Here is a 25312-nt window from a genome sequence, read left to right as displayed (position 1 = left end):
TATTTCAAGTGACAGCTAAAAGATGGACAGAGGTTCACCAGTCTGCAAAAAACAATATCATTTAGATAATTTCATAATTTACATAAATCAATTAGAATACAATCAGTAAAAGGAGAAAAAAATAGCAGTAGCACAAGAACATCACAACAGGCAGAGCAACTTATGCTAAGCACAATGATAACAGAACAACAGTTTTGGTTAGTTCCTAATAAGATGCTGTGTTTACAGTGCAAATTAATGACCTGTGTCAAACCTGAATTAACACCTGAGAGCCCTTAAACTGCAGACAAAGTCAGAAACTGACACTGGCTACACTTTCCATCTGTAGTGTACTGCTAGCTAAATATTAGCAGCAGTCGCTGCATAAGAGGGTGATTGTTATTTGAATCGTGTAGTATCAACAGGCATGTGCAGATTTTTATATGCCACCTTACTTACTGACACCCAGAATCAACTGACAATACTGCAAGATCTTGTCAAACCCACCTGCTAACTACTCTTCTTCTCTTAAGCATATAAGTAAGTGTCCTGGCTCAAATTAATTATATTAATAATAACATATTTTAGTATCATTTTCTGGAATTATTTTCAAATGTTATATTTTCCTAACTTGTCTATTGAGGACAATACAGGATAGAATGAAAACAGGTTTTGTGTCCAGTGTTGTTGATGTCATGATGTTGCAGTGCACTCACACAGAAGAATGGCTTGCCATTAATGGTTGCTGCAGGAGAAAGAAGATGAAGAGGTAATTTCATGACACACATCAGTGATGTAGATTTAAAACACACTTTAACTGAAATACAGCAAAAGTGTAAACTGTTTTGATAATGTGGGGACATTAGCTATGTTATCTAGCTAACTAGCTAGTCAGCTAATAATCGCTAGTGATCTAAGCTACTTATATCACTAGAGATTATTAGCTAATAGTAACCTTCTGATCCACTAGTCTGCTGGTATCTCATGAGTTGCCAGCCAAGGAGCTAATGTGTTATTATTTCTGTCTGTTAAAACATTTCTATTCCTATTCTGATCGAATTGAGCATCAGTGTTTGTTTACAATACAGCTCCAGATCCTGGTGACAGCAAGTCAAAATGATGTTACCTGTCCATGTCCAGCAGCGGCCTGTATTCAGTTTGAATGTTGCTATGAACTGAAATGGATCAGTTTATGTCTTTTATTCAGTGTAACATGTAAATTTACCAAAAATGATAAAGCTGTAGCTTCTGTTTTACTCACATTCATCGATGATGATTTCACATAACTAAGCAGCGTGCTGTTGTCGATTGTGGACGCCCCACTTGCTCTTATAATAATTATTGTAAGGTTATATTTTTGTCATTTTCTAGTTTCTAGTTGAATGAGGAGGGTGGAGAGAGAGGGAGGGAGAGGACAGAGGTTGCACAAGAAGAGGAAGAACGAGGGACCAAATAGTGAATTTAACTGGAAAAACAAAAGTTATTTTTCACAAAGTAGTTTTTCATGTTTTTCAGTGGTGCTCAGTGTGCTTTCCAGTAGCACACTTACAAAAAGCCAGTGGACATTGTAAACAGAGCCTATTGATATGAATGACAGGAAATTACAGGATTCAATAAAGGGAGGGTTTGTACTGTATGAATTGAAAAACTTTAATATAAAAGAACTCTACCAGTTTGCTTTGTGTACAGGTCTAAGGAGTGGCAGTGTGATTTTCCAGTGTCTGTACTGAATAATGCCACTTTAAGCTTGATGATTTGTTGGACTTATCTGCTTTGCCAAAAATGTTTTTTTAACTTCTTTAAAGACTTAGCCTTTGCCTTGTGTTTGATAACTAAAGGCTCCATGCTAAAACGGGTGGATTAGATTGAAATCTCTGATTATTCACTCTGAATTACACTCAAAAAAGAACTATTTGAGTGAACATTAAAAAATAATGGAAAGGATTTCCATGTGATTAAATTGCTTTATTTTAGCATCATGCAGTTCTGTTATTCCAACTTAATGTACTTGAGTGGGACCAACTTAATTAATTAATGATGAATCAACATATTTACTGCAGTTGAATCCAACTTAATTCAATTGAGCTGATCTGACACATGCAAATAGTAGTCCAACAAAAGTACATAATGCTACTAGAGGGGCATTTATTAACATGAAAATCCTTCCCATGAGTATTTTAAGTTCATTTAAAGAGTTATTTTTTGGAGTGTCCAACGAATCAGAGTTTGGTTAACATGAAGCTTGTCATACGCATCTTCTTTTCCCCTCCAATTTAATAGCTTTAGGAAATGCCATCACTCTATCTATCTTTTTCTGCTTGTCTTGGAGGGTAACTGCATGTACCCAGAGAGATGCAACAGGGAGAACATGCAGACTCCACACAGAAAGGTCCTGGCCAGTTGGTGGATTTGAACTCAGAACCTTCTTGCACTGATATAACAGTGCTAATCACCATGCCACCAAGCTGCCACTCCATATTTTTAAAAAAAGTTGGAAAGCTATGAATTTGATACAGAATTTTCTTTATGTTTTTGTCCTTGACAAGTTAAACCACAATAAATAGCAATAGCATACACGCGGTGTATGTATGCTTTTCTGCCTTATATAACCCCTGTGATTTTCCTGTCCATGATTTTGCGATATCCAGGCAACAAACCACTCTTACTACTCTTACTGTATCACGTCATCGCAACAAGAATCTTTCTTTTTTTTGTCCCTAGTTAGCGGTCAGCAAGGTAGGCTGTCCACGAAGCCAATACGCCACTGTGGGTTCCGTAGGGATTCCAGCTTGGTCAACGATGCACTTCCAGTCCTTGCGATCTGTGGCCTTAAACTTTACCTTAGATGTCATTGTTTAAGATCATATTCAGTTCAACAAGAATAAATTGAACTAGTTTTAAGTTGTTGAATTTCATGCAGATCATACGTGATTAAATTACCGTAGAAACATAAAATCCTTTTGTTCAAATTACATGTCAGACTCTTGTAAATGTAAAAACCACCCAATTTCACTTTTTTGAGTGTATTCTTAGACCCTACAATAGGTCATCCAACTAATTTGATTGCTTTAGAAGGTAACATGTTTCTCCCACTGAATTGAGGTTTGCAAATGTGAAAAGGGTTGATGACATTTGGAAACAGCTTATTCCATTAATATGAATTAACCTAGAAGTGCCCCTCCACTGAAACACTTTCACTTTTAGGTAAGGCCTAAATTACTTTAGTATAACAATCAACAGAAGGCGTTATTCAGTTAGCCCAGTATTTGGTTGCTGGCAGCCATTGCAGCTGTCATTCAGAAGGAGCAAATGTCTTCTCATTTCACTCCACAAGCCGAAAAGGCATTCTGGTGAGCCAGAAGGAAAATAATCCAACCCTGTAATTGCTCTTTACAGATCACCCTTACACTGGCTGGTGGAATGGAGCCAGCTCCTTCATGGTGACCAGTTGAAAAAGGCCAGCAACCAGATTGGCTTTACAACTAAGTAGAGTGTTTGAAGAATAGTGTGCTGCGAAACAAATTCCTTTCCAGCCTCCTATTAATGCCAAATATGAAATGTTATACAGCTAAAGTGCACTTAGCAGCTATTCCAGCTTTCATGTGAGTTTTAATAGAAAAAAAGGAGCAGCATAGTGGTTTGTTATATCACGAAATGGAGCATGGACACTTACTTATCTTGATTTGAACCTCTTCAGATGTGCCGTTTGCTCTCGAGGCCCTCACCGTCCCTTTGAACTTCTTGAGCGCAAATTATATTTCTTAGAGTGCTTTGCCGTTCCGTATTAGTGATGTTCTGACAGGGTCAGTGCAGTCCGCCTGTATGTGGATCACCCATGAGAATACTGTGCTGACAAATGTGTCTTTTTCTGTAAAGGTTATAAATCCAGGTTCACCTTTACCTTTACTGATAGTTGACAGTGTGAAGCCAGACAGAAACTCTGGTCCTGGTCTGTGATCAGAGGTGCGTCCCGAAGACAAAACACTGTACTGGTATGGATTGTAGAGCTGCCTCTTGGCATTGCACCTTTCCAGCCTTACAAGTTCAAAAAAGCATTGTTGTGCCCTCTTCCTTCTTTGTGTGTATATGTGGAGACCAGTTGTTCATACTGAACACAGCATAGGTTGCCAGACCCCTTAAAGAATGTGCCTCATATCTCCAGCTCAACGTCTGAGGTCAGAAGCAAAAGCATTTGCTGGAAGAACAACTCAGATTTCACTGTTTCTTCAATTTCCCTTCAAATTGCCCCTTTTCCCAATTGACAATCTTGTTGTACGTGGGTTCCACAGCCATAATCTACATTTAAATTCAAGGAGTTTTCATGGAGGTTATCGAAGTGAAAGAATCTGATGTTTTAGATCTGAAAGCTCAAGACAGCAGCTGCCAGTCTTCTTGTGTGGCTCTTCCTTGCTCAGCATTGGACTCTCCAAATGTCTCAGACAATAAGCACAAAAAAATCAAAACAAAGTCTGTCAGTTATTTGCAGCTCTTTGGCATGTCTGTCGTTTCTGCAGCCTGATATATATTAAGAAAAAAATGTCTGGTTTTTTACCCCCCTTGATTTTCTCCTCTTTGCCTCAGCATCCCTGCTGTCAAATCTGTCAGTATAAATCCAAAGAACTGAGCAAACAAGAAAAACAAACATACATATCATACATATTTTTTTTTTCTGATGGGGAATTAACAAACTAACATCTGTCTGATCTACTAAGAAGCAATCTGTCTTTTCAAAGAACCAAGATTATTTAACCAAAACATATCAGACGGATGAATAGCTGCAATTACGTCTCTCGTTCACGACCCAGCAGTCAATTACATATTACAATCTGTCAGCGATAACTGTGGTAAATTAATGCCTCGCAGACTTTGATAATTAGACTACAAGTTATATTCTGGAGCAAGCCGAAGTTGAGCAGCATCTGATCGAGGAGATTATTGTGCACTCTGGTCTGTCACAACAAGTTCCCCTTTGAGATGTGACCTCAGTCAGGGTCAGACAGCTCGCTTTCTTCCTCTGATCCTCCTTGTGCTTTATGGGAGCATCTTAAATCTCATGGAAGCATGACTCGCGCATTTATATAAGATTATTCTCAGTAAACCCACACAGAGTGGAGCAGTCTGTGCTCAGACTGAATGGAGCTTTATATTTCTTAATGCAACAAATAAGGATTAAGGCATTAAACCAAATATAGTTCTCACGATAGCTGGAGGAACCAATTACCCTCAGCATGTGTATGTTTCTATTATAGGAATCTACATGCTAAATTTGAACAAACGTGGGAAAATCACAACCTTACACCGCGTTTAATTATGTTTTCCCAGTGAGTGCCAATGTTCTCCCGACTGCATGCAATTTGCATGGTCTGTCGTTGATTTTACTGTCAATAGCACAGCATCAAACGGTTGCAGAGGAATGACAGAAAAATTTGCAAGAATTGCATGTACGTTATGGGAATGCATATGAAAATCATGCTTTACTATTTAGCATCACTTCTAAGTATGAAGCAAAAGATGTCATAAAAACAGATTCTAAAGAAAATTAACATTTAACATTTTAGTAAAAGTTTGCTTAGAGGAAAGAAACTAAATATAAATCATATCAGTAACTAATATTCAGAGATGTTGAGTTATGTCAGTGAGACACAGTGCCTGTGTTCCTGCTTCATTCTTCTCAAGTGTTGTCCAATGCCCGAGATGTAAGAGGGCGATGAAAAACATTTTCTAAAGGTACGAGTAAAGCCTTTTACAGCTGCTGTCGAAATACAGCCAAATTTAGATAGTTGGCTAAAATTTAATATACTATGTAAATTTAGGCATTAAGATGTGGTCAAGATGAACTGCAGAAGTTAAAGCTGATCATCAGAAGGGACAAAAGGGTGTTTTCAGTGATTTTGAACATGGTATGGATTGGTCTGAGCATTTCAGAAATTGCTGATCTACTGAGATTGTCCAACACAACCATCTTTATGGTTTATAGACAATGGTCAGAAACTATCCAGTAAGCAGCAGTTCTCTGGGTGAAAATGTCTTGTTGTTGCTAGAGGTCAGAGGAGATGGCAAGACTGCTTCAAGCTGAAAAGTAGGTAACAGTAACTCAGTTAACCATCGTGGGGCACCTCGGCAGCCGGAGGTGGTGGACGAGGGGCGCGGGGGGTCCGCGCCTGCCGGAGGAGGAGGAACAGCCGGGTGAATGGCTGCTCCTGCCGGGAGTGGTGGAGGAGCCGCTCGAATTTGAGGCGGCGGACGAGGCGCGCGAAGGTCTGCGCCAGCCGGAGGAAGAGGAGCCGCGCGAGGTGCTGCTCCAGCCGGGAGCGGCGGCATTTACGGAGGAGCTGCGCGAGGTGACAGAGGTCCCAGTGTTTTAACAGGCGGGCGTGTTTGCGGCTGCCATGCAGGTGCGTCCGCACGGCACCGCAGACCACGCCCACCACAACCATTCATTACAGCCAAGCTATTCAGAAGACCATCTGTGAAGAAGCAGATTGGTTATAGCAGCAGAAGACTACTCCGGTCAGCTTAGAGCAGGAAACTGAGTCTGCAATGCAAAACTGGACAATAGAAGATTTTTTAAAAACGTTGCGTTGAGTCTGTATTTCTGTTGTGACACTGTAATTGTATGGTCAGAATTTGACATAAACAACATAAAAGCATGGATCCATTGTGGGGGCAGTGGGGTAATGGAGTGGGTGATATTTTCTTTCCTCTCTTTGGGCCCCTTACTACGGCTTGAGCATCATTTAAACTCCACAGCCTACCTGTGTACTATTATGACCACAACGCACCAATCTTCTGATGGCTGCTTCGAGTATGTCACAAAGCTCAAATCATCTCAAACTGCTTCTTGAGCAGGACAGTGATTTCACTGTACTCAAATGGCCTCCACAGCCACCAATTGCGCACTTTTGAGGTGGAATAGGATACTCACTGTCGAAGCTGTATATCTCTCAGGAATGTTTCCAGCACCTTGTTGAATCTATGCTATGACAAATTTAGGCACTTCTGAAGGCAAAAGCAGAGGCCATTCCATTTGTTTAAGATCATAGCTGATTTCTCCATCGCTTTATGGAACAGGAATGACTGCTGGCTCTTTCATTTTTTTTTCCATAATGTTTGCTAGAAAATAGCAAATAAGAAGTAGGCTTACAAAACGCAGTTTGCGATCATCAAGATTAAAATTGGCCAAACAGCATTCATTTGTTTTACCTGTATATATGTGACCCCATGACTTTAAATGATGAATATAATAAGTCCTAACATACACCGTGTGCTTAAATATTCAAGCTCCTCTAAATATATGAACAGCATCATATACTCATGGGTGCTTTAGTAAAAGAGTGAGCTAAAATGGCTGTGTATAGAACTGCTTTGTGTTCTATTTGCTTTAACCATTAGATGGCAGCATTTCACTTCACATGTCTGTTTGTTTCACCCCTGTGTAACCTTATGTCCTTTATCCTGCTTCCAAGAATCATAAAGAACAATTCTGGGAAAAAAGACCTCAGGTGAGTCATTACTGTATGAGGAAAAGTCCTACGTGATATGCTGAGGTTTCATGCAAACTATAAAATCTGTGATTAGAGTATTTTTGAAACTATGTTAAAATTTCAAAGGTATTTGTTTCATTTTAAAGAGTTCCAGTGAGTTATTTCCTTACGTTGCTCTATAAAACGAACTAAACTACAAAAACTTGTTTGGTTAGTTTGTGTGTATTCTGAAGTCAGTAATGTGGATTATAAACTAAACAATAAAGGTGTGATTGATAAAAAAAAATTGGATCAACTGTTTAGGAAGTACAGCTATTTTTATACATAGTCCCCACAACCTAACATAATTTTACAGATGTGAGTTTCTTTTAAATCATAACCAAATATTCACTTGAGACTTCTTCACTTTACTGCAGCTGCCTTGAATTACTGCTTCATTGTGGGTGCTGCAGATCTCACTTTATTATTTAATAACTCAAAATCATCTGTTGGATTGAGATCAGGTGACTGACTTGACCATTGAAGAATATCACATCCCACACTTTACCATCTCTTGGGCTGCTTTGGTGGTGCAGTTTCGGTCAATATCTGTTTGCGCTGTCCGATCAGTTTTGCAACATTTGACTCATTGTGAGTAGAGAGTATATAGCCCTGTTGATCCTGCTACGTCTATCAATAGTCTATGGTCCTCTTTCCTGTTTCAGAGTGAGAGATAATGACTATTGTGTGATATCATGGTACTTCTGTGTCCTTGGCTTGAGGAAGTAATCTGCTTAAATGCACATTGAGTCACCTGTTAATGAATTAATGTATAAACCACAAGATTTTACATGTTCAGGGTTTTTATTCAGCTGTGTTTCTGATGATTTTTAGGACTGAAGCACATTTCAGCTGTGCTATTGAGGAGTTGAGGGGTGGAAGTGCACAATATTCTCTTTTTGAAAATATTGTCCTCTTTTTTCATTTGAGTGCACAGCAGATGAGAGTCTGTTCAACTGCTGACTGCAATGTTATAGCATTTTTTTCTATATAGGGCTTCTTTGATTTCATGTTATGATGGCGACAAATGCATTAAAAACATTTTTTGGGTTGCTCCTTTGTTTCTCAAAAAAGTGGACTGCTGTCTGTTGCAGTAGATGGTTCTGTATATTTGAATTTTTAAACCAGATGCAACTCCTGACACAATGCTCCCCATAGGCTAGGATTGTGTTTCAGCCCAGTCACATACCCTAGAGATAGAAGCATTGCAACAGCTGAATACATGTTATAGTAGTTTTTTTTCTAATTAAGCCTTTTGCTAATTTCATGTTCTCATGAACACAAATGAATAAAAAAGACGTTCAGCTGAAGGGAGCAGTCGAATGGGGGTGTATAACACGGTGTCCGGTGTCTGAAATCTACACCTACTGCTTTAACTTCAGTTAACCGTGTTAAACTGTTTGGAGTGAGCTGTAAAAACAAGCAGCTGAAGAAGAGTGGTAAGCACTACGTTGGTAAAAGCTTGACTGCAGTGCCAAGATCGATTTTAGTCAGTTTTATGGTCATTCAGCCAATCAGCATTTTGTTTGTTTGTTTGCTTGCTTTTTGGTATTGGAGATTAATTTTTTTTAAAGTATAGCCAAAGGTCTGAAGGCCATCGACACTGTAATTCATAGAATTCAGCGTGTAGAGCAAATACAGATTAAAAGACATGAACCTATTATTTCTTTCATCCGTTCAATATTGTGTTTTTAACATGCTCGACACTGAGCTTTTGTGAAATGTTCCACAGAAATAAAATCAGTTTGAATCAGATGAAGTTCCCTTGCATAGTTTTGCTTTCATTTTTGAGTATGTGTGGTTTTTGTTTTTTAAATCTTGTAAGAGCATCGTAGGCAAATGATGTGTCATACTGGGATATATGCTTCCACTGACTTGACAAATTGCTTGTCTGGTTGGTGCAATTTGCTAATAATTACCAAACTCGTTATATATAGTCCCTCAGCTGTTGTTATGTACTCACTTTTCCGCTTTAAAAAAATAGTACCTATTTAAATGTTTTTAAGCAACACACCCTCCCTTTGCCTGTTTTTCTTTTATTAGCTAACCTATTCAAACCCCTGGCTTCCATCCAGCTTCTCCTTTTCAAATCTTCCAACGACAGGAGGAAATGGCCTGTTGTTAGAGATGGAGTTGTGGGGGAGGGGAGCTTGTCAGGTGATGGCTTTAATCATGTAGCCCCCCCCCCATAACGTAGTTCACAGTCACAGAACGTGGGGCACGTGGCTACGTTTAGAGCGGGTTAACTAAAATGTAATGGATAAATTGAAAGTTTAACATACCTGTCCAACAACAGATAAGAGATCTACCAGCAATCCTCCCGAAACTTCCGATGAAAGGACACGCCCTGTGAAGCAAAATAAAAACATTTTAGTTGTTCCGTTTGCTGCCATCCGTGTCGAATGAGTCATGTGACTGACCAAAACTCAAGAGACAAAGTCAAAAATATTTATCGTTTACTTTGTGTATGATGACTCACAGTGGTGACATCAGATTTAAAGTGAAAAGTCTCGGTTTCATAGTAGAACACCTCTGCTCTACAATTTACTTTTTTGTTAAGATGTTACACACCGGCGCAAAAGCAGGAATAAGAAGTCCACGTGCCTGGGCTTGTCAGATTTACTTGTATGTGGAAATTGCATTTGAATGTACAATTTTATGCTTTCCATCAACTCTAGCAGATCCTTAACAAAACCTGTTTGACTGCTGAGTGAGTTGGCGCCCACTGTTACCACACTGTTGGCAAACAGAGAGAGAAAGAGAGCCCTATTTTTCATTCTTTCTATGTGTAATCAAAATTCAGATTTCTCAGTAAGGTACATATTTAAATAATATGAAAATCCAGTTATTGAAAAAAAAGAAGATGACACAAATCAAAGTGCTGGATGTCTATAGACTTTCTGACTGATAACTCGCATTAAAATGTCCAGCATTTCCTCATCTACACTCATGTTGTTGTTGTGAATTGGTAAAGGCACACGGTCGGTGTTACTCACCCTCAGGGTGAGTAACACTCCCAGTCTAATCTTCCTGAATTACTCCCCAGTACTCACTTTTTTTCTATCTATAATTCCAGCAGTAAGACACGTGCTTGTTAAAGGAATCTAGGAAAATACTTAAGTAACACAGATGGTGGCAATGGTTTTGGCAATATTCATATGTAGTGAATATAAATACACAAAGACAGAATGTACAAAATTAAATAATTATTTACAGGAAAAACTGAAAATGAACGTTTACAGGTAATAAATAGTAAGAAGTAAGAGATGTTCCAAATGATCTATTGATCGGGGGGAATCTGATCATACTTACATGCTAATGCAATGTTTTGTCATAAAACTATCCATCAGTGCACATCACTCATATAGCTGTTGTTGTAGTCTAATCACATGGGCACACATTTAACCACTACTAGATTTCTCTGCTGACCTACAATAAATAAGCCACATGTAATGTATAGTAAGCAATTTCACATTTGCTGTAACTCGAGCATATTATGCCCAACTAAGCAGTCACATGTACTGGATAAAAAGATTTAAAACCCTTTAACAACCCAAACAGTAATATAAAGTATATTGCTATAACAAGGTCTGACTATTGTATAAACTCACAGGTTGGCATTTCCATTAAATATGCGAATATTGAGACTAAAAAATAACATTCTAAGGTACAAGTATGATTTTTTTACAGTACTGAGGTAAGTTCATAGTCTTGAAGGTAAATTTTAACATGACTCGTGATCATACTGTTTTACCCATGTGTCTCAAAAACAAATAAACAAACAAAAACACTCACACACAAAACTTATAAACTTTTTATTATTGTTACTGTGGTATTTGTATGAAACTTCATTTCCCACATTACTTCCAGGCATGTTACTGTCACTTCCCACTTTGGAAATTTATTTTGGCTAATAAAAAAAGAAAGACAGTTTGTATTCTTATAATACTATTTATACAGCAAAGAGTAATATGAATGCTTAACAGAATGGCCCCGTTATAGAAGGCCGAAGCTGCAGACTCTTCCTGGTCAGAAAAATCTGTCTCCACCAGATGCTGTCTGTACAGCTCAGTGGATAGCAATATTTTAATACTGGTTCACAAAGTGGTGAAAGTGCTGCAAAATGTTGTGTTTGTTACTGTTGATTGGTTTTATTTACTCAGCGTCTTTCTGTGGTAAGAATTGCGGAACTGTGTTGTTTATCACATTCTCACCATGTCAAGCTTTCTTAAAAATATCTTAATATATATATAGCTGAACATAAAATTATGTTTTTATTATTTGTTAATTTATGATTGTTAATTTATTATAAATAATACAAAACTATTTATCCAGAATCTTCATTTTGACTGTCGAAACAGTTCAATTTAAAAGACCTCACTATTTTACAGCAGTAAAACAATTCCCTGTCTGTCTTTCTTTATTTCTTATCACTGTGTCAAAAGCGGGACAGGAAGTTGTAATATACATATATGTAATGTGTACAGTTTGTTATAAACTATTTATGGGCATATCCGTGGCATCGCAGTGGTCCGGTTCAGGAAACACTTACATCATGAAACTTCAGGTGTCCGGTGCTACGGCAGACGAAACTACGTGCGCGTCCCCGCCCACCTGTGAAACCGCCTAAAAAAGCTCGCTCCCGCTATTCCCTCTCCATTCAAGGTGCGGCAGCCAAGCAGGTGCGCGAGGAATCGTCGAGAAATCATATAGCTGTTGTTTGCTAACTTTATTTTTTTAAAGCTAAGGAAAACGTGCCTAGATAGCAAAAGAGGAGCCAGTTTTTTTCTCTCAAGGAAGCAGACTTGTTTTTTTTAAAGAAGAGAGAAGTCTGTGTCTTGAGGAGTACCTGAACAGGTGAACAGCGTCCTTTGTGTTTTCAAAGTCAAGTCGGAGAAGAAGTAGAAATGGCTAACTCGGGTCTTCAGATTCTGGGATTCGCCCTGGCTCTTCTGGGCATGATTGGACTAGTAGTTGGTACAATTATGCCCCAGTGGAAGATGTCTGCCTACGTCGGGGACAACATCATCACTGCGATCTCCATGTACGAAGGACTGTGGATGTCCTGTGCGTTCCAGAGCACAGGTCAAATGCAGTGTAAAGTGTACGACTCCATCCTGCAGCTCAACAGTAAGTAACACAGTTGATGGCTTTTAAATAAGTACGAGCGTCCACATAATTTCTCTCTGTAATGGGCCAAATAGGTTAAAAGTTTAACGGCAGGCTCCGGCTTACTGTGAATACTACGGTAACTTGTACTGTCATTGTTCTTAAGATAGAAGAGGAAATTTTAATGTCTGGTAGGAAGTGACTTGCAGATTGTGCCTACTTTAAATCTTTCTGTCAACTTTTTGGCGCAGTCTGTAGGTTGGTTCTTGGTTTCCTAGAACTGGTCTAACCGGTTTAATCACTCGTTCTTTAATTTTCCTGTTTAAACCACCGAGGAAGGCAACACCTGCGCAGAGCAGCTCGGGTTCATAAAGGCTTTTAACGGGCCAAATGTTTAAACTCATCTTCTATTTTACACACGGGAATGTCTGTGCACACCTTGGCAATGATTACCTATAAGCCATTGTATGATAGAGCACCCCCACCCACCCACATGTGGAGCTCACCTTTCCGTGTGGGAGTTTATTTGACACCATTTACTCATCTATGTCTGAAGGCCATATGCAAAACCCTTCTCTATAGAGCAGAGCAACAAATGTTTCTAACAAACACCCAATGGCAGCTCCTTTTCGACTATATTCCAGGGGGAAAACAAAAAAAATGTAGTTGGGTCATGGAGCTGTAAAGTCTAGGTCATTCTTGTTGACCAAAGTGTTCTTCCTGTTGTATTCCAACCATCTTTATGGCTCTTATCTCCTATTATAAATCAGTGGCAAAAATAGGTTAATAGTAGCATGGCAGCTTTATTTCCCGTGCTTCAAATTCAGCTGATCGAAGCTGTGCCCTGGGGTCAAACTGCCTGAAAGTCACTGTGGGACAGATCACATAATTTGTAGTTGTGAATAGCTAATTCACTTGATGGTTCATAGACCGTTTCTTTCGATGAACAAACACAAACCCATCTGTATCAGTTTATTTTTTTGTGTTATTTGTCAAAACATTTGATTAAAATATCTGCAGCAGTGCCGTATCACCTCTTCAAACATGAACCCAATCCAACTCTGATAAACACTGTGTGATTAAACCTGGTGGTTAGATATGGAGCAAGTGAGTAAACAATGGCCTGTCGTTCAGAAATGGGTGCTTAAAATTTCTTTACCAACAATGGATACCAAAACTGGGGAAGGAGAAACACAAATTCAGAACAAGTGCGAACAAGTCGTTTCCGAGCTCGTTGTCTGATTTTTAGTGAAACCCAGATTCTGTCAGATGGTGGTTTTTTGTTTGGGTTTTTTTTTTTTTTTTTTTGTTCTGTTTTGTTTTTTAAACAAAGTGTGCACCTGCTTAAAAAGCGATCTGTTAGTGCCTGAGGTTGGGAGCGTCTTCCTAAGAGTGAAACCTGAAACCTGGTTAGACCTGTTTCAGACTTTCACGCATGTACTGCCAGGCTCCCAACCCCCAACCCCCAACCCCTCCCCCTCGAGCTTTGTTAGACTTCCGGGTAGAGCCAGTTTCTGTGTGTCGTTGTTATAGGGAGTGGCAGTGAGACACAAGAGACCGGTCTCTCTGTTGTGTGTTTGTCTGTGTTTCCACCATCTTCTTCCACATAGAAAATCTAAACACATAAGTCTGCAAATATAAGTGACAGCTTAGTATAGTTACCAAAAAATTGCTGCAGGAAAATGCTGCTGTTTTGCTTTCTTTTTACCTCTTAGATTCACGGTAGTAAATCCTACAGCCTGTCACCACACCCTTGTATTCCATGTAACATATTACAGAGTGCTTCATGTTTGTCACATTAACTGATGGTTTAACCCTGGCCCTTGTGTTTTGTTTGTTTTTTTTAAACCAGGTGCCCTTCAGGCAACCCGCGCCCTCATGATTGTGAGCATTATTGTAACGCTGGCTGGTCTGGGTGTTGCTTGCATGGGAATGAAGTGTACCAACTGTGGCGGAGATGACAAAGTGCGCAAGTCCCGCACTGCAATGGGTGGTGGAATTATTATCTTGATTGGAGGTAAAGAGCGATCCGACTTGGTTGTCTTTAATTTTTTTTTTTTTAAAAAGGTTAACAGTTTGAATAATGTTGTTTATTCTGCCACAGCTTTGTGTGCCATTGTTGCCTGCTCTTGGTATGCGAATGACATCATCCGGGCCTTCTACAATCCCTTCACCCCTGTCAACACTAAGTATGTACATTACGATCTCAAACTGACCTTTGTGTACTCTGAATATCGAGTCATCTTGGCATAGTTCATCTGTTTGACTGACTAACTTTTTTTTTCTAGGTATGAGTTCGGTTCTGCCATCTTCATTGCCTGGGCCGGTGCGTTCCTGACCGTTGTGGGAGGTGGCATTCTGGCAGCAAGCTGTCCAAAAAGCAAAGGGCGTCAAAGTGGACCAAAGTATCCCATCTCCAACCCCAGATCCACTGGTAGCAACAAGGATTACGTATGAACAGGAACGTTCCTGGTTTGAGGCTGAAGGAACACTTTAACATTTACATTTGTCCAACTCAGAGATTGAAGCATTGCAAAGATGTATCGCAGGAGGTGGAGACCTCACTTTTTATTTTGTATTTTAGTTTCACCAGTACTAACCTGTGATGTTACTCTATTTTATTAAATCCAGTAAAATATTTTAAATGATGGCTGTTTACTCCTGAGACCAAGATTATTGGCTTTGTTTTGTCTGGATCTGTACCTACTGCTTGCGTGCTTATATAATGTACACCACACCACCACCCACGTACTATGTCAGTCCTCCCTCATTCTGCCAAAATGCGGTACTGTGACACTGGCAGTAGACCCTTTAGATCAGTTATGGGTTTGGTTCAGTGAACCTCTGCAATGTGCTTTGGTGTCTGAAGAGCTTTGGGGCGCGCCAGTTGTAAGCAAATCCTTTTTTTTTTTTTTTTTTTTTTTTTTTTTTTTTCTTTCCCCCTCCAAACTAAATTCTTCTCATTGGCATGTGGCAGCTGTGTTATCTTGCTGCTGCCATCAGAGAGTGCCATAACACATGAGAGAGCATAGTGGGTCAAGTTGCCAACAATGTCAACAATTGGACAACAAACCCCCCGCCCCCCCACTCCTGTTTTTCAAAAAAAAAAAAACATTTGTAAGGACTGAATGCATAATATTTAGTCTGCCATCCAAGATGAGAAGCTCTGTGCTACCAATATTACACATTTTGTTTCCCCTGTGTAAACACGCAACAAATCATACAACCACAAACTATTATAGCTGTAGTTTTTTGTTTTTGTTTTTGTTTGTTTGTTTGTTTTGTTTTTTAATCATTTGCAGGAGTGAATTTGGAACTACAAATACAGATTTTTCAAAATTTCTAGTGTTTTGCTGAGAAATGTTGTGACCTTGTTTTTGACTTTTTCTGTCTTGATTACTGTTGTTTTGTGTTTTGTCACAATATCTGTTGCATACAATAAATTTTCAGTTTTTAAAGAATTTTTTTTTTTTTTTATTGTAAATTTGTGTTGTACATTAAAAATGGAAAGAATTTCTGGCTTTTAGATTTGTGCCATCTCAAAATGAAGACAATGAAAGTACAGGGGGGAGAGAAAAGAGCTGTGTTAGTGTGGACAGGTTTATATTTGATTAGAATGCACATGTGTTGTACTTCATGTAATGGTGCGCAGAAGCCAGCTTGTGCTGTAAGATATCGGAACCCCTTTGCGTTACACATGCATGGTTCTAGCATTTAGCAGTATTGCAGTGCAGACACATCAGACTCCAGTTGCAGATAAATTTCCTTTTGAGGAGTCTGAAATCATGAAGGCCACACAGTTCTAAAGGGAAGCCATCTTCCTTCAGCTGTATGAGTTTTGCTGGCTGCTTTGCTTTGCCTTTAATGCCACCTAGTGGTGTGTGTGTATATATATATATATATATATATATATAAAGCTGCCTGTAGTTGGAAAGAAGCTGCACATGTTGGTGTGTAGGCTATAGATGAATACAGCATTCTGTCAATTTAAATACTTAAAGTTTGTGTGTGCCTGACTGCTTAATGATAGATTTTAAACTGTAACACTATGTCCCCCACCCCGATACCTTTATAACTAGAGCAGAGAATTCCCTGTTCCTTGTATTTTTACTCTCCCCATCCCTCGCTTTGTCATTATGCCTTCAGAGGTTGAGATCCTTGCCGTTTATGAGGCTGTAGTGTCTTGCTCTAGATCTCCTTTTCTCATTCTGCCTGCCATTCTCTAATCATTACTCTTTCCTCCCTCTGGCCCAGATCATAAAACTACTTATACTGGTTTTGCTTAGAAGGGTCAAACCTTCTAACGCCTCTCTGCCAGTGTCCCACAACTTCAAAAAAAGAAACATCTGTTGTATTGTCCCATAAGATGTTTCAATTGCTTTTGGTTTATTGTTATATATAATAGTGGTGTTCATGTGGAATCCATTTTGTTTTTAAAGTTGGAAAACATTTGTCTAAATTCTGAACACAATACATCCCCTACTCTAATCAGCCAGATAACACTGATAATCAGAAACGTACCTTGCCGAATTGAAGGAACTTTTACTATACACGTAATAGAAAGCCACACTGATACATAATACTTATTAAATAAACAGGGTCTCTTGCACAAGGCTTCTTGTTATATCAACAGTTCACCTCACAGAGCTATTTATCCACCTGCATTGTTTAGGCATAGCGATGTGTACCCTTTAATACATTAGGATCAACCTTGTGGGACTCAAAATGTAAAAAAAATAAAACCCCCATAAACCTTGTTATAAAGTTTTATATATTAACCATACTTCTACTGAACTACATCCACACACCAGAACAGAGGGAAGCCATCAGTGTTTAAAGCATGACCACGAGCCCATTGTCACACTTCCCTCTGCAGTGTGAGTTGGCAGGTGTGGTTCAGCAAAGAGGTACTTACTGCATGAAACTGCATTTTTTTTTTTCCCTTTAAAAACACACATCCTGTACCATTTATTTCCATTATAATCAAAGGAAGGCAGATGCTTAACATCTCCCATAACAGGCAGCTCATACGAAGAATCTAGATAACCAGTAAAATATGTAAACTTAATGTGGGGTTGAATGTTCCTTTTCAAGCTGCACAATCATTCACATCGTAAGCCATTCGCAGGTTGCTGCAGCACATCTGAATATTTGAGTAAAATGTGCTGACACTGGAGTGGCTTGATAAAACACAATCAGAAGGATCTTGCTTAGAAACGTGGCCAGTGTACACTAAAGTGGCCTTGGCATTTAACAGCATTACAAAGAGAACTTTATAGCCCATCTGCATTTCTGTAAAATGGTTCCTTTGTCAGATGACAAAACGCTTATAAAAAGTTATTTGTTCAAAGGTCACATGCAGTCTCATCCTTTCTGTCCATAAAACACCAAGAGGAATGTTGCAATAACTCAGAAAAGGTGTTAGCACAACCTAATTTTAAATAAAGACCAATAACAGAAAGATACACATTTATTATTTTATCAATTGAGGGACAGTCTATTGAAAAGTCATAAAAACTTGACAGCATGGAATGGTCTTGTGTTTTAACAGGCCTCATGCACCGAGAACAGAATACCCTCAGCTGGTCAAACTGCATCTTCTTCAAACTTGATACTAGTAGAGATTTCTATGAAACATTACACAACTCATTTGCAAATTAACTCACACATACAGTTACTGAGCATGTAACCTTTGGCCTCTGGGCTGTCAGTTGGCATGGCAACACAGAGCAAACAGTTTCACAGAGCTGAAATGTGTTGTTACTCCACTTCTAGGTTCATTGCCCAAACCGATTGGCTGAATCGTTTTCCCCTTGGACGGTAAAAATACATCTCCAACACATTTTGAAGGGAAAGAATCGCTGTCACAGGATTATGATGCAACAAATCTCACATTATAATAAACAAACGACAATGTTCCAGAAAAAGTGACAAATTTACCTGTTCTTAATTACACTAAAACAAACATGAACTTCACTGAGCATTGTCAGTATTAGTTCCCCATTGAAAATGGATTAAGTAAAGTTGGAGCTTGTATGCACTTTTAATTGTGTAATGATGGGTTATTTCAACTGTTTCTTAATAAGAGTATATCAAACTTACCAAAGTTGGGGGGATAGAAAAAGAAAAAACATAACATCCTCCACTCTCTGGTGCCAAGAATCATAAGTTTATAACAATGCAAGGATTTATTTATTAAACAAAAAAAAAAACAAACCAAACCCTGTGCTCTTACAAGAGGGTGATGGAGGTGGATAGACCATGCACCAGCACTGCACAGCCACCGGCCATCACTACCTCTCCAATCTCTTCATCCAGGAGGGCAAATTGAAGTGGACTATACGTAAAGAGCAATTTAAGGACAAGTGTGAGGCACTCAGTTTGGCTTCAGAGGGTTTAAGAGGTGCTATGGGCATAAACAAGTTATAAAAATAGATAAAACTGCAACGTCTGTTATTCCGTCAATGCCTGCCTCCACTTCCACAGCTCTGCAATGACCTGAGAAGAAAAAATAAAAACAGCTGACTTAAAATGTTGTCAAAACCAGAGCAGGTTCATAGGCATTTAAAATGTGCCAAAAAGCAACATGGCCTCTTGTGTAGCACATTTACTGCGACACTACTTCCTCCTTAGTTATGATTGGAATATTTGGACATTGATGCCCCCTAGTGGTATGACAAATAAATGGCGCCTCCATTTAAATCAAATTTACAGCTAGTAGCTACATTTCCATAATAATCTAAGAAAGCAGGAATGTTATAATAGCAGGCAATAGAGATTTGTTGTATACCTTGGGATCTGTCACCTTGTGACCATGCTTCACAAAGTTCTCAAACTTGGGCTGGGCTTTAGGCAATGTTACTCCCTGTAATGACAAAACCCAAATATAATCAATTTACAACTTTAATCATGCCAAACAGAATAATGGTAATAAAACCGCTTCAAAGGAAATCCAAGAACCAACCTTTTTCACTGCCTCCATCATCTTGGCTTTGATCTCTGGCATACTTAAAGGTCCTTTGGGAGTTGGTGGGGTTTTGGGAGACTTGTCACCTTTTCCTTTAGGTGTCTTTTCCTAAATAGGGCAATAAACAAATGAAAATGAATAAAAAGCCTAGACATTAGAAGTGTTGAATTTAATCTTTAAATATTATATTTGCCTTTGCTCGTCATTCATTAAGAAATCTTGCTCATGTAAACCATTGTTACCTGGTTTTTGGCTGGAGTGTTTGGTTTTGAACTCTTGCCATTCTGTGCAGGTGCTTTGGATTTGGATGGCGTCTGCTTGGATGCTGCAGGTTTGGCCGGAGCTGCCTTGGCCTGTAACAAATGGGCAGCTGTCAGTTTCAGAGTGTGCGTGTGCAAATCAAGCTTCAATTTAAAGCCCTGTGATAAAGATATCCGCTTGCCTTGACGGGCGTTTCTTCTTCCGTGCTCTCCTCGTCGTCCTCATCATCCTCATCATCATCCCTGAAGAAATGAGAAAGATTAAAGCAACAGTAGTTCAAGTACAACTTAATTTTTTTTATGTGATGCATTAAACCCATTAAGTCCCTTTTAACTACTACAGCCCTCTGTGTCAGCAGTACCACTACTGCTTCAGTTTTTATGAATGGCTTTTTTTTTTTTTTTTTTAAATATAAAATTGACCTCTTGCCTGCAGCAATGCCAAAGTTTGACTAAAAGCAACAGCGCTCCAAACTGTCCTCACCATTCTAGTACAGAAATACAACTTAAAGATGCACAGAAGTCAAAGGGCACTGTTCCCATTTACTTGAGGGAGGAGTAGGGCTGTTCGATATAACGATATATATTGGATGACAACAACATGATGAAAACATCGTTTCATATTATGCTATCGTTTATTTCGTGGTGTCGTAAAATAAACTGTTTACGGCAATATTTTTTTCATTGTTTTGATGGTCACTGTAGTGGCTATATTAATTTCTTAAAGTTCTTTCTTTTATATTTAAAATAACCACACTACAGATGAACAAGCGACTGTTTTTCGTGTTGTCATTAGCAACAAAGACCGTAAACCCAGCGTGTGGCCCCGCCATCTGGTTGTTTATTTTAATAAACCTTTCACAATAAAGCTAAAGATCCTGTTGAGATTTTTCAAAATAAACTGAAATGATGGCAAACAGAAAGACGAGTCAAAACAAATCGAGGACCTTATTTCTAAACGAGGGGCTACCTCTGTAGCATGGACATGGGTTATGCAAAGTCTGACATGGACCGGAAAACCTTTTCCCTAGTTTCATAATGACAGTAACTATTAACTGCACACTGTTGTGGCTACAAATAATATAACCAGTTTTTAGATGTTTCCTACAAGTTTTGCTTTTATCATGTTATGAAGAAAGCTCCATTAAGCATTATTTAATAAATAATTATTATTAATTATTAAATAAGCTCTTATAAAACATGATAGGACAGGTGTTCAAAAGCCATCTGACCTTCGCCATGAATTTCATTTTCACTATTTCAGTTGGTCGGGGAAAAAAAAAAAAAACCAAACAAACAAAAAAAAAAAAAAAAAAAAAAAGGGCCATTTTCAACTAAAGCCAGCTACACATGCTGGCGGCAAGATGAGCAGAAGTACGTTCTTTTCCCAGCAGTGCAGTGACCCAAATATAAAATAACACTTTGCCCAGAGCTGGCCATGTTTAACAACTGATCTCCCGACAGTCATCAGCTCTTTAAAAGGCAGGAGGAGGAAAGATGCAAAGCTACCATCTGTTCGCATGAGGACGTCAACTTAAGGACTTCACTGCATTTGTGTGGTCAGACACTCACTCATCATCGTCGTCGTCTTCATCATCATCATCGTCTTCTTCATCATCATCGTCGTCGTCATCATCTTCCTCCACCTCCATTTTCATCTTTTTCTGTGAAGGAGATTAAAAGTCAGTCATGTGATTTACAGTGACAAGTTTACACTTTATACTAACACCGATTTAAAAAACCAAACAAACCTGAGACTTTGCAGCAGGGGAAGCAGCAGGCCTTTTCTTTGATGTTTTGACATCTTCCTCCTCTTCATCGTCGTCATCCTCATCATCTTCATCAAAAGACTGATCTGCATCCATCACTGCGGGGACAATTTACAAGGAATTTATAATCAAAAATTACTCAGTCTGCTGTGCTACGAGGGGTCTTGATTGTTTGAGGGTTATCACCACAGTCTCAGAATTATGAATACTCACTGACAAGGTGCTGTCCACTGATATGGATCGGACCAGAACCTGCCTTCAGGCGGAAAACTGCTGGGGGTGTGATTGTGTAACCACCAAGACACGCCTGCAACAAAACACACATAAGACAGCTGCTGCAAGACTATACAGAGCAGTTTTTCCTGAGGTAGCAGCACAGAAGCCCCTACATGTGAGGCTAAGGAAGACTAAAGCATGAAATCATTTGCTCGCCCAGGTGTGTTTTCAAGCAGAAAGTTTACTTACACTTGGCAAAGTAGAGGGCTTAAGTGAAACCAGAACTGCCTTGACCTTCTGACCCTCTGCGTCCTGCCCTTCTACCTCCACCATATGAAGTTCATCTTTTGTGCTGGGGTCCACACACACCTAAAGACAACAGAACATTTGACGTTTTGGTGGTGAGAAATTTCAAACTGAAAATGTTAACCAACGATTTGGTATTCACAGTACCACTTGGCTGCATCATTCTCTTCACAAAACACAAGTAATGTGCTCAGTGTGTGGGACACAATGAAATATGAGAATTTTCTGTACGCTTTGCACTACATTTTCTACATTCTGTGTGCCCGATGGTAAGAGCTTCAAGTATACAGGGATGAACAAACTGCATCAAAGACACCTACCATCCTCAGATCCAGCTGATGCTCCAAGTCATCGTCGTCAGGATTGAAGACCACTTCCTTTCCAGCTTCCAGCACACACCCTGATTAAGAGATTTCAATAAAATGATTTATTTTAAAAGAATACAAATGTAGAAAATGAGTAGAACCACTTAGGTGTAAAGCGCTACATTCAAGATGCACACAAGAGGGAGCCCTACAGAACAAGGGGTGAACGTTGTCACATGGCAACAGCAGGAATTCCCCTCAAATGAAGAAAGGGGGAGAACTGAAAATCACTTCAAAACTTATGCTAAAGTTCTGAAACACCTAGCAAAGACACGTGCCATGTTAATATTCCAATATGCATCCTCTACAGCTATGGCATTTCAATTAACCTGGGTTAAAAGCCAATTGCAGAGCTTTGGATAATCATCACCTATCTGGAACAATCTATTATCAGATTAAGACGATTTGGAAGGATTTGGCTTGGTTTCTGTGTGTGAAAAAAATGTTTAGCTCTTGCTCTTTTAAATCACCTCAGAATTTGCAACTTCTCTATTTTCAATTCATTAAACCAGTACACTGTGAACGTATCTGCTGTTTAAACGGTGTCTGAAGTATCCATCCTAAGAGAAGAGGTTAAATTTTAGTGAGTAAAGAGGGCAGAAGGACAGATGAAGAATAGAAACACTCTTTAAGATCTGAGGTGGCTTAAAATGCAGTCGCAGGAGGAGGTCAACGCGGTCCGCGTGTGTTTGAAGCCACGTTGAGACCAATTTCCCCGGCCAGCAGAAAACTTTCAGCTCGAAGAAGAGCGTCAGGGGGACAGTTCATCTAAAAAAGCAGGTGTTTCAATAGAACAGCAGCGCTAACTCTTTAAAGAAACTGATCAGATATCAACTCAGTTAATAAATCACGGGGGCCGCCATGTTGATAATCAAGCACGTGTGTGGCAAAGTGGTCTGAAGCACAGCAGCTCAGCAGGACTCATTCAACCTCCTGCCACGACTCATAACAACTAACAACACAAGACATTTTAAATGTTTTAAATACAAACAGGTCCACTGTCTTCGTCTGGAAGAAGGCACGTGCAGCTAAGCATGCTACATGTAATGTATCTGTTGCTAACGCCAAAAAACACGAGAACACAGAATATAAAACAACCTCAAGCCACACATAAAACAAAGTGGTGCTCTCACCGTAAAGAAAGTTTTGTGGTGCCATTGGTTCATCCAGCCCGTTCATGTTGGAGACGAGGACGCTGACAAACTCTTTATATGCTGTAGAAGATTAACCAAATGGTACCAGCAGCCACTAACTAACGTGCTACAGCGCTCCCGCTCTTCTTCTATTCTCAATGAGGCACGGAGTAAAGAAAATCAGCCCACATTGCCACCTACAGGATGCACAGGGCATCATGCAGCTAGCTCCATCGTTTGTGTTGGAAAAGCGCAAAAGCGCATTGACTGTTAGGAATTACGGTCATTTTGAGATACGGCTCAACATTATAGTCCTTCATTTCTTTTCCCATGCATACTACAGTCATTTAAGATGTTTTCTTTACATAAACCTTTAATTTTACGATCGCATCAAACCTATTATGTTGTTCTGTAGCTGAAAATCTGCCTCTAGGTGTCAGCAGAGTGAAAACGTCTTGAGCCTTTCCTTATTTCTTTATAGTTCACTTCCAGGTAGCCAGACCTTCTTGTATTTTTTTCTGGGTATCTTCTGAAGAAGAAGTTTCATTCTGGACATTGACTTTTTTTTTTTTTTTTTTCCATTTTATTTATATAACGCCAAATCATAGCAACAAGGTGTAATGTAATGTAAAGACCCTACAATAACAAATTAATTTCAAAGTTATTTTTTAAGCCACTCAACACTGATCTATCAGTCATTCAAGAATGACTGAGTTAGGACACCTAACTCTAGGGATGAAGCTTGAACCAATTTAAAGAACCAATTTTAAATTTTCTCTTTTGGCACCTTGTTACTAGTTGCCTGTCATAGTAGCCTGTTGGGTCAGTCTATGAGAAATGCCAAAGGTAACACAGTTTGATAGGCATAATTTTTTTTTCATCACAAGGTAATTTCTAAACAGCTATTAGCCAAAAAAAAACAAAAAAAAACCCTGCCATATAGTGTGCAGTGTGTCCTTCAAGACATAAAGTCAAAGAAGTAGCAAAAAACTATCTACTGCACATGGACACTATTTGAAAGTAGAAAAAGAAATCCAACAAAGACCTGACACAGGACCTGAGAGATGGATTTAACCAGTTGATCAGTTGATCTACTTGCTGTTTGCTGATGCTTCATCAGAAATGATCTCAGTAGAAGGGTTGCTGTTGAAAAGCCACTCTCAGGGAAGTGAAACAGGGATAAGAGTCTGAGGTGTGCCAAGTTACAGAAGAGCTTGACTGAAAATCTGTGGCAACAGGTCTTATGGAGTGATTGACACAAACCTGAAATTTCATTTGTGGAAGACGTCAGGAGACCCAACAGTGACTCTCTACAGCCATATGTAAAACATGGAGGCAGCTTTGTCATGTTTTGGGCTCGATGTTGCTAGATGTTGGGATCTTGTCATAACTGATGAAATTAGGAATGCAGAAAAGTACTGTAAGAATTTGATCACCATGAAGAAAGATTAAGATCTAAAATTTTGCACAGAACTGTACTTATAATATAAATGCCAAGAAGTTAGCAGCAAATAGTTGATAGATGGGCAATTTCTTCACCAAAAATGTTTTTTTTTTTTTCAGATTTTTTCCCCAGTTTGAATAGTTGAGCTAAATCAATACAGACGGGTAAGAAGAGAGAAAAATCTAATTAACTTAACATGACCAAAACAGGTTCAAGTCTGAGGACTTGCAAATGTCATGGC

The 25312-nt window shown here is 39.1% G+C and overlaps 2 protein-coding genes and 1 long non-coding RNA gene across 4 annotated transcripts; 2 read left to right on the top strand and 1 right to left on the bottom strand.

Moving 5' to 3' along the window:
• The first annotated feature begins 258 nt into the window (after positions 1-258).
• Positions 259-2824, top strand: LOC112848018 (uncharacterized). The gene is made up of 3 exons (XR_003221890.1): positions 259-519; positions 687-748; positions 2701-2824. It is a non-coding gene; the product is annotated as an uncharacterized LOC112848018 (long non-coding RNA).
• Positions 2825-12145: 9321 nt separating this feature from the next.
• On the top strand, positions 12146-16124 carry LOC100710159 (claudin-7-A). Of its 2 annotated transcripts, XM_003450486.5 has the most exons (4): positions 12148-12632; positions 14464-14628; positions 14716-14800; positions 14900-16124. In XM_003450486.5, exons 1-4 carry the CDS (start codon positions 12410-12412, stop codon positions 15066-15068), a joined length of 642 nt encoding a protein of 213 aa, XP_003450534.1. In that variant the 5' UTR covers positions 12148-12409; the 3' UTR covers positions 15069-16124. The 2 variants fall into 2 exon arrangements, with proteins under 2 accessions (XP_019219450.1, XP_003450534.1); XM_019363905.2 differs by having other exon boundaries at positions 12146-12632; positions 14464-14800.
• Positions 16125-18066: 1942 nt separating this feature from the next.
• Positions 18067-23791, bottom strand: npm1a (nucleophosmin 1a). The gene is made up of 11 exons (XM_013274551.3): positions 23628-23791; positions 22450-22529; positions 22073-22192; positions 21821-21914; positions 21590-21705; positions 21411-21502; positions 20021-20081; positions 19821-19931; positions 19576-19686; positions 19402-19476; positions 18067-19109 (listed from the first exon to the last, which is right to left on the bottom strand). The coding sequence occupies exons 1-11, from the start codon at positions 23671-23673 to the stop codon at positions 19065-19067; spliced, it is 951 nt and encodes a 316-aa protein (XP_013130005.1). The 5' UTR covers positions 23674-23791; the 3' UTR covers positions 18067-19064.
• Positions 23792-25312: the final 1521 nt, after the last annotated feature.

This window comes from Oreochromis niloticus, linkage group LG10 (assembly GCF_001858045.2).
Source record: "Oreochromis niloticus isolate F11D_XX linkage group LG10, O_niloticus_UMD_NMBU, whole genome shotgun sequence".
NCBI lineage: Eukaryota > Metazoa > Chordata > Actinopteri > Cichliformes > Cichlidae > Oreochromis > Oreochromis niloticus.
This window is presented reverse-complemented; position numbering and strand designations above follow the sequence as displayed.